At 47.5% G+C, this 8,295-nt stretch overlaps 1 protein-coding gene across 2 annotated transcripts in view; it reads left to right on the forward strand.

Annotated features, from left to right (window-relative positions):
* Window positions 1-8,295, forward strand: part of DOCK1 (dedicator of cytokinesis 1) — a 513,605-nt gene that overhangs the window by 86,196 nt on the left and 419,114 nt on the right. Inside the window, exons 11-12 of one of the 2 annotated variants that reach the window (XM_039250757.1) lie at window positions 1,188-1,260; window positions 4,302-4,444. In XM_039250757.1, the coding sequence (XP_039106688.1) occupies window positions 1,188-1,260; window positions 4,302-4,444 (216 nt within the window). The remainder of the gene's footprint in view (window positions 1-1,187; window positions 1,261-4,301; window positions 4,445-8,295) is intronic. The other variant, XM_039250758.1, reaches the window with a different exon arrangement.

Below are 8,295 nucleotides of genomic sequence, written 5' to 3' on the forward strand. Positions count from 1 at the left end.
TCTGCATGTTTGTGTCGACAGAGCCCGGGTGAGCGATGTGCTCATGAACCTTTAAGCCTACGGTTCTTAGCCTTCTCTGGGAAATACTATGTCGCGTTTCTTTTGTCATATAGTGTTAACAGTGATATAGAAATTACGAAAAGACAAAAAGCGTAAGTAAAATATAAGTCATTCATAATTCCGTGGAGCTGGGGTTGTTCCAAAGCCCCGAGCAGAGTGGGCACCTCCTGGGGACGGGCCAGCGTGCTGGCGAGCAGCGACGCGGGAGCTTCCCTGGGGACGAAGTATCCGCTGTCGCAGCCTGCTCCTCCAGGGCTTGGGACAAGCGCCCCCGAGTGGGCTTGTCTGGTGGACACTGAATGGTAGAAATGGAAATTGTCCATATTTTCAGTATATGGTTGTAGGTTGTAGTCCTCAGGGAAGGGGCCGTGAAAAGAAAATAAATGAGCCACATAGCTTGCTAGCTAACTTGGAGTCAAGTGTGGTGATGGAGCAGAGACAGAGAAAGCGCCCGGGGCTATTTTTGGGGGTCTCTGGCTATGTTGGTCAGTTTGAGTGTCAGAGACCTCTTAGCTCTCTGACTTTGGGCAAGGTCATTCATTTTGTGTCCTGGAGCCTCCGTTTCCTCATTTGTGCAGTCGGTGATTGTGAGGATTAGCTGGCGAAAGCCCCTTGAATTAGTGTCCACAGATGCCGGCATGGGGTGGGTAGGTGGACGGTAGCTACTTTATTTTTGTGGTATCCTTTGTGGGGGGAATGCGAGAACTTCTGGGCGCCCCAGAGCAGTGCCCACCAGTGTGGTCAGTCCTTGCCACATGTGGCTTTTATAAATGAAATCAAAGTAAAAATTCGGTAACCACATCACACATGCCACATTTCAGGTTGCTTGTCGTTCTGGAACATTCCATCATCACACAACATTCGCTTGCGCCAGGCAGCTCCGGAGCGTCAAGCTGCATTCTGGGCAAAGGAATTTATTGAGCAGGACTCTGCCATTTGGGCCAGTGTTCTCAGATAACTTCATTTTTCTTTGAAACATGGAAACGCTCTGAACTTGAATATATTAAAAAAAATGCCACCATGCGGTTTATACTGCTGTTGATCAGAGATAATCAGGTGTTGTTTTGTTTGTTTGTTCCCTCTGATTATAGCACTTAAAATGATCTCTGTTCTTTTCTTGTCCCCAGTGATGGATGTAACGGATATAATAAATGGAAAAGTAGATGACGAAGATAAGCAGCATTTCATCCCCTTCCAGCCGTAAGTATGGAGCAGTCAAAGCACTTAGCTAGATATCAGATGGAAAACGTGTGTTGGTAATAATTCTCCTCAAAGTGAAGTGTATAAATTCAGCACAAATAGAGATAGACTGTTTCGTAATAATGAAAAATCCGTGGAGTCACTGCAGTGGCGCGTGGCATTTTTGTATCCTCATGGTTCTTGGGTCCAGGTTGGTTTTTAGTCTTGCACGTAGAAGATTTTCTGGGTGATTCCCTTATCACACAGGACACACGGAATTCCCAGTCCACCGTGAGCGGGAATGTTTCTTTACGTAATAGATTTATTCTAGTAGCGATTCACATATTCAGAATACAGCACTTCCACATTCATCACGGGAGGCTGCCGTTTTTAAAATACAGACCCAAACAAAATAATGACAAATTCTTTTGTAAAGCGAGAAATAACACTTGAAGCAAATAATGGTGCTGCTGATTTTCTGTCTCTGTTGCTGCTTCGAGTGGGCTAAGTCTGTGCTCCCCTTTCTTAGGGTTTATCGTGGTTCTGAAGCCAAGTGTGTGGAGAGGTGTGGGAAGCTTGGCAAACGTTTGGAGGAGATTTGTTAAATTGATTCTCTGAATGGAAGGTAGATCCCGTGGAAGAGGTCGAAAGAATTGGTGTTCTTTCTTTGGAGATTAGAGCATGAGAGCACCTGCATAATGATCTGTGGCCACTTTACCGGGCCCTTCTCCAACCCAGACGGCCATGGGGAGAAAGAAAGAGGGAGTAGAGTGGTTTAGGTTAATCAGAAGAGATAGCTTCCTCCTGGGAACATGAAATCTGAGGAGAGTAGACCATAAGGCGTGTTAGAATGACCTGTCTTAGTGCCCTGCCCTCTGCCTTTTCTTCTTCTTTCTGTTCTTACTTAAGTGGTTCCAGGCTTAAAGTAGATTTTAGTTTAGAAATTGTACTTGATGCTCAGGTATTGGCTAAGGAGGTTTGGAGGCTGGTGATGCTCAGAAGGTCGCTGAAGGACTCTCTCTGGGGACAGGCTGGGCAGGAGCTGGGAGTTTGGCTTCTCTTTTACACCACCCGCTCTTGTGTGACAGATCTCCTCACTCAGCCCCGGGCTTGAGAACTACTTGTTCAAAATGGGATTAGAATGGTTTTCTTTGCAGGCAGGTGACCTAGTCAGACCGCATCCTAAAGCATTGGCTCAGTGGAAAGTTTTGCAATCTTCCCGGGATGAGAATAACAGAAAACCCTGCGTTAACCAGCTTGAAATGGGTTTTCACCACACACAACTGGAGGCAAAGGTCTTTTGTGGCTTCGTTCCGTTACAGTCATTCTTCTGTCCAAGATGGTAACCGCAAGCTACATGTGCCTGTTTCATTTAGGAAGATTAAATCAAACAGAATACTCTTTCATCACATTCGTCCCATTTAAAGTGGTCAGTACCACCGGTAGCTGGTGGCTACCGTATTTGACAGCAGAGGTCTAGAACATTCCCACCATCACAGAACGTCCTGTTGGATAGTGCTACCTTGGAATCACATCCGGTAGGGGTAGTTACAAACGAAGGTTGGTTCTGCGGAATCTGGAAGTTTCCTCAGTAAACAAGGGAAACATCATCTTTGAACGTAGGTAGATATTGAGGTAATAAATAAAATATACCCTTATGAAATGATAATATTAAGTTGGCTGCTTTTGCCCACGAGAAATACTGCAGCCCATTTGAATGCTGTCTCAGAGTTTCTTGATGCCCTCATGTACCACTGAGTCGAAATTACCTGTTGCCTGCTTGTATCTTCTGGGAAAAGTAAAGTGAAAAAAAACACTGAATTATTGTCTGAAAAGTTAGAAGGGTTATTTAACATCTACTAGTCTGACTTTCACTGGGGCATGTTATGACCATGTTGCCGCCATCTTTTTCTGTCTTACAGCAAAACAGCCATTTTAAGAAATATTATTACATGTTCAACTCTTGCTGTAATTTTTGACTCCTTGCTCCATTAAAGGAAGACCAATATACAGATTAATATTTCTAGTGTTTGAAACAAACGAGCGGCATGATTTTAATAGCAAAGTAAGCAAAGAAACCAGTCCTTTGGGAAGTACCAGGCTAATGAAACCGTTTTTTGCTCCATTAAAACTGATTTATTATATCACAGATAAGTTTTAGGGAAAGGAGCACAGTGTACGTCTTTCTCTCTCTGTCTTTTTTAACTTGATGAATTAAATTAAAAGTCCTCGGCTCTCTTGAGTAATGTGGGCTCAAGTGGTGAATAACACTTGTCCTTGGTTCTGGAAATGATTTTAAACTTTTTGTACATGACGTATATTTTCTTGCTCATTGCATATTGTGCATTGCTGTGCTACATGGTATTTCTCTGCACATTGTTGCCTGTTTGTACTTATCTCTTGGTCCTAGTGTAGCTTCTGTTAAAGACTCAGGATCCATGGGACCCCAAACAGTGGTGGTTTGCATTCATAATCGCATCACAGTGTCACTTTTTCACATGTGGTAGTTATGTTCCCCAAAGATCGTGCCATTCTCTTCACACTTAAATTCTCTGAGGCTACACTGGGTACACAGTCTGATGGAGTGGGGTGGTTACCACCCAGGTTCCCCAAGCACTTACACTTTAGGGATCGTTTTTGGTCTTGATTTTGCTTTTCCCTTCAAACCACCTGCCCCTTGACTCAAGTTATGGTCAGAATGACCGAAATTGAAGAAATGGACGTAAACATTCCTTGCAATGCAATGCTATCCACATTATTTTCAGATCATTCCATTTTTTAAAAAAATTATCTGGTAGAAATGGAGTATAGGCTTGGTGGATGATTATTTCCTGGGGATAGGGTTGACCTCGTTTGCTTTACTTCTCTTGTGTTTCAGCATTTTCCTGATCAATGCTCTTCCCTGTCTCTCTTGTCACCTATCCTGTCCTTTGTCGTGCGTTGACTCATGATGACTCTCTCGCTCTCGGTGACGATGATCTCTTGTGTTCCCTTGTTACCGTGACCTCTGGGTCTCTGTGCCCCTTTGTCTCCTGTGGTCTTGGCCGTCCCGTGCCCTCCAGGCTCGCGTTGGACGACGCCATTCGACACAAGCCGCTGAACATGTCATCCCGTTTTTCACCCAGGGTGGCAGGGGAGAATGACTTCCTTCAGACTGTTATAAACAAAGTCATTGCTGCCAAAGAAGTCAACCACAAGGGCCAGGGTATGTATTCTATTGTTTTGTTTCTATAAATGTTTGTTTATTACACGATTACGGGAACGTGGGACAATGCCACATGGTTTACATTTTTGATGATGGTGGTGATGAGGATGATGATGTTGGTGATGATACTGATGGTGATGATGGTGATGAGAATGTCGATGATGGTGGTGGTAATGGTGATAGTGATGATGGTGATGACGAGAATGACGATGATGGTGGTGGTGATGGTGATGATGGTGATGATGATGATGGTGATGATGATGATGGTGATGATGAGAATGGGTGATGGTGGTGGTGATGATGGTAATGAGGATGATGTTGGTGATAATGATGATGGTGATGGTGATGTTGGTGATGATGATGATGGTGGTGATGATGTTGCTGGCAGTGTTGGATAAGGATGTACTTACACCATGTACGTACAGTATATGTACAGGGTATGAAGATTTTTTTTGCCGATCACCCTTGTAAGCATTGCTGAGAGCCAGCCTCCTGGACAAGTGGGGAAGGCTGAGTGGGACACAATTAAATGTTTGCAAAGAGCCCAGAGTTGATGAACCTGGAAGGAGCTCTGCTTTCCTGAGTCTTGTCCAGCCCTCTCCTCCCAGCCTAGCCCTTTTTAAAAACACTTGAACCACTTCACAGGACATGACAGTAGTTGTCCACTGGCTGTTAACTTCCCCTTTGCTGCTCAGAGAGACATGGAGACATTCAGCCCAACACAGCTCTGCATGTGCTCTTCTCTCTGTTTTTCTTGCCCATGTCGCGCGCTAATTGCTGGCACGTTGTTTCCTGGGGCTCCCCTCCCTCCCCCCGAGGAAGCGGCTTCATTTTGTAGACGGATTTCTCTTCAGTTTTGCAATGGAAGGGATTTCTCCTCCTGACTCCCCGTCTTGCACTCATCGTTTTTAATCCCACACCGACAAGTTTCCCAGCAGCTGACCTTCTAGAGGCAGAGGCAATGAATCAATCACCCCAGGCTGGTGACAGTTGGCACCCGGGCTGGCCAGGACCGCTGCCAGAAAACAGCTGTTGACCGCGGCCTCGCCTCCAGCTCAAGGGGAAGTCACCTTCAGAACTCTTACCTAAGGCTGCTTTTAGCACCGGCGGGAGAAGCCACTTTTCAGTCCTTGATTAGATGCAGACTTAACCAGAAACTCAGTGGAGCTTGGGTGATTGGACCTCTTTCATTGTCTAGTTACCTGTGCCCCTAGCCTTTTAAGAAACAATTCTCGGGATTCATTTTCCATTGTTATAAAGGAGAGGATGAATGGAGTTTGAACGAATTTTCTAGAGGAATGAGAAGCCTTTGGCTTTCTTTGGTGTAAACTGGCCAGCCCCTTCCCTGGCAAACAGCAGCAAAGCAAAAACCCCGACCCAAAGCGTTAATGAACCGTGGCCTCTATAGACAGAGCCGTTTCAGCTGACCCAGGACCCACCTTCTCATCAATTACCCGCTCTCTGATTTGCACTTTAATTGCAAACCACAGGGAGATCCAATTAAAGATATTTTGATTGGAGCCACCCTCAGACTGGGCGCTCCAGTGCCCAGACCCCAGGCTCCTGCTGGATGGAGTTTCTCTCGCAGAGGCATCAGATTGTGACAAAGTCCTATCCCAGAGTCACACAGGAAGAGCGAAGATTGGTGTCAGGCCAGCGGGAAACAACTCGGAAGGAGGACCCACGGCCTGCCTCCATCAATCTCCCTGGTATCGTGGCCTGTATCTGTGTCACCAGAGGCCCGTTGGGCTGATACCAGGGGGCCCCATCTTTGAGATAGAGAAGGGGCGGTGTTTTTAGGTCCCGGTGAGGACTGAGAGACAAGAGCATTGTTTTTTTCCCTGCACCGAAGTGGCTAATGTCGCCAGGTTTGGTTTTTTTTCCCTTGACTGACTAACGTGAACATTTCTCCAGGCTCCCTGGTGAGCCAGCCCCAGTGCATTCCAGGGAGACCAGAGACAGCTGCGGCCCCATGAAGGCAGCACAGAACCCGCTGTCTGGTTTGTGGGGTTGGCCGGGTGCAGCCGTGTGCCGTCCGTGATGCTGGTGACCCAGTGCACCCGGGCCATGTCTGGTTGTCCCTCCAGCCACCGTGGAGAGGCCGGAGCGTGGGAGGCACGTGCAGGCCCGTCCGCCAGAGTTCCACACGCTAGTCCCTTCCGGGCTCCTCCCTCGGCTTTGGCCTATTTTAGGTTTACATCCACATGTTTGTTTACTTGTTACAACTGACATGTTTTATGTTTAGTCCCAATTATTCTGAACCCTGAACCCAGAGGTGCTGGGTGTTTGATGGGGACAGTGAGTCCTCCCCCCGCCTCCCCCCCACCCCCCAGACATCTGCTCCTATTGGAGTTAGAATGTATGCTAATTTCTTTTCTTTTTAGCCACTCTGGTTAAGCAAAAGCCAACCTCCAATGCACTTTTTCTTTGAAAATTGGCCTCATTTTCTTTGAGGAAAGTGCTTTAAACCCAGTGTAATCAGGAAAGCTTAATCTCTGTGTTTAAATCGTGTTATAACAAATTGAATTGTGTCATTAAGTAACTAGTTGATGAACTAAGATCGTTGAGCAAGCTCGTGTTTGTGAGAAAGAAAGGTGTTTGGACGGCGGCCCGATTCGAGAATGGAGTTATTAAACATTTCTCTGCCTCTGCCCCTCTAAATGATTACCTCACTATGTCCTGCGAGTCCTTGACAAATGCCATGGAGTGGGATTCATTCTGGGGACACTCCTTCCTTGGGGAGGTTTTGGGACCAGAGGATTGAGATCCTCGCAGCTGCACCCTGGTGTCCCCAGGAGGGTCACGTCCGTGTCACCTGAGGCGTGATCTCCCCTGGCATTTAAGCGCGTGTCCCTTTGCCTTGCTCTGCTCTACTGGAGGACACGGCCATGGGTTAGGTGCCTGGTTCCTCAGTCCGTCTGCTCTCCTTTCAAGAGACCTCTCCTGAAGGTCCAGAGTGACACCAGCCTGTGGTCCTTTTGTGTGAATTAGGAAAAGGGAAGATGCAGGCAGTGCCTGGGCACACAGCTTGATGAGCCGAGTGTGGGCTGGGTTTAGCTCCCCACTTGCATTTCTTTGCAGGGCCTGGCGCAGTGCACATCCTGAGCAATGATACATGTGTCCCAGTTTGGGTGACACTCCCTGACATCTCTTTAGGGACCGTCTTTTATTGGTTATGCGTCTCTCCTCTTTCTTCAAACCCTCTCTCTCATGATTTGGAGTTGTATATATTAAAAAGAAAAAGAAAGGAAAAAAATATAAAAGGGAAGAAAGGGAAACCCCCGTTCATAAAACAGTGTACCTTAGGTAATACATCTGTCTCTGTGTATTGGCTGTCTCTCCCAATTTCTCAACAGAGTGGCGTATAGCTCCTCCCTCTGACCTTCATTTGTGTTCCTTCTTTGCCCTCCCTGCCCCCTCCTGTCTTCACCAGGGGTGCACTGGCTGAGGCCCTCCGGAACACCCGGGTGCTCTGCGCCGCAGACACTGCCCTGGTCCTTGGGCTGCATTTTGTGCTGCTGACCACATGGCTGCCAGCCCTCTGGGTTTTCCCCGCTTGAGCTGGCCTCTGAGGTCCTTTGAGAGCTTTAAATGTCAGGGAGGTCGGTGCATCATAAAGGGTCCTCTCCTTTTTCTCTTTGCTTATGTCCTTTCCCTTCCTGATGCCCCCAGGAGGGTGCAGGGTTTTCAGGCTCCACGAATGGTATCCCTGCACCTCCCTTTGGCCACGCCCACAGCTGTCCCCACCTGTGGGATGGGCCCCTCCTCCCTTTGGCCACGCCCACAGCTGTCCCCACCTGTGGGAGCGGCCCCTCCTCCCTTTGGCCACGCCCACAGCTCTCCCCACCTGT

Source organism: Hyaena hyaena, unplaced genomic scaffold, assembly GCF_003009895.1.
Source record: "Hyaena hyaena isolate Hyena2069 unplaced genomic scaffold, ASM300989v1 scaffold_380, whole genome shotgun sequence".
NCBI lineage: Eukaryota > Metazoa > Chordata > Mammalia > Carnivora > Hyaenidae > Hyaena > Hyaena hyaena.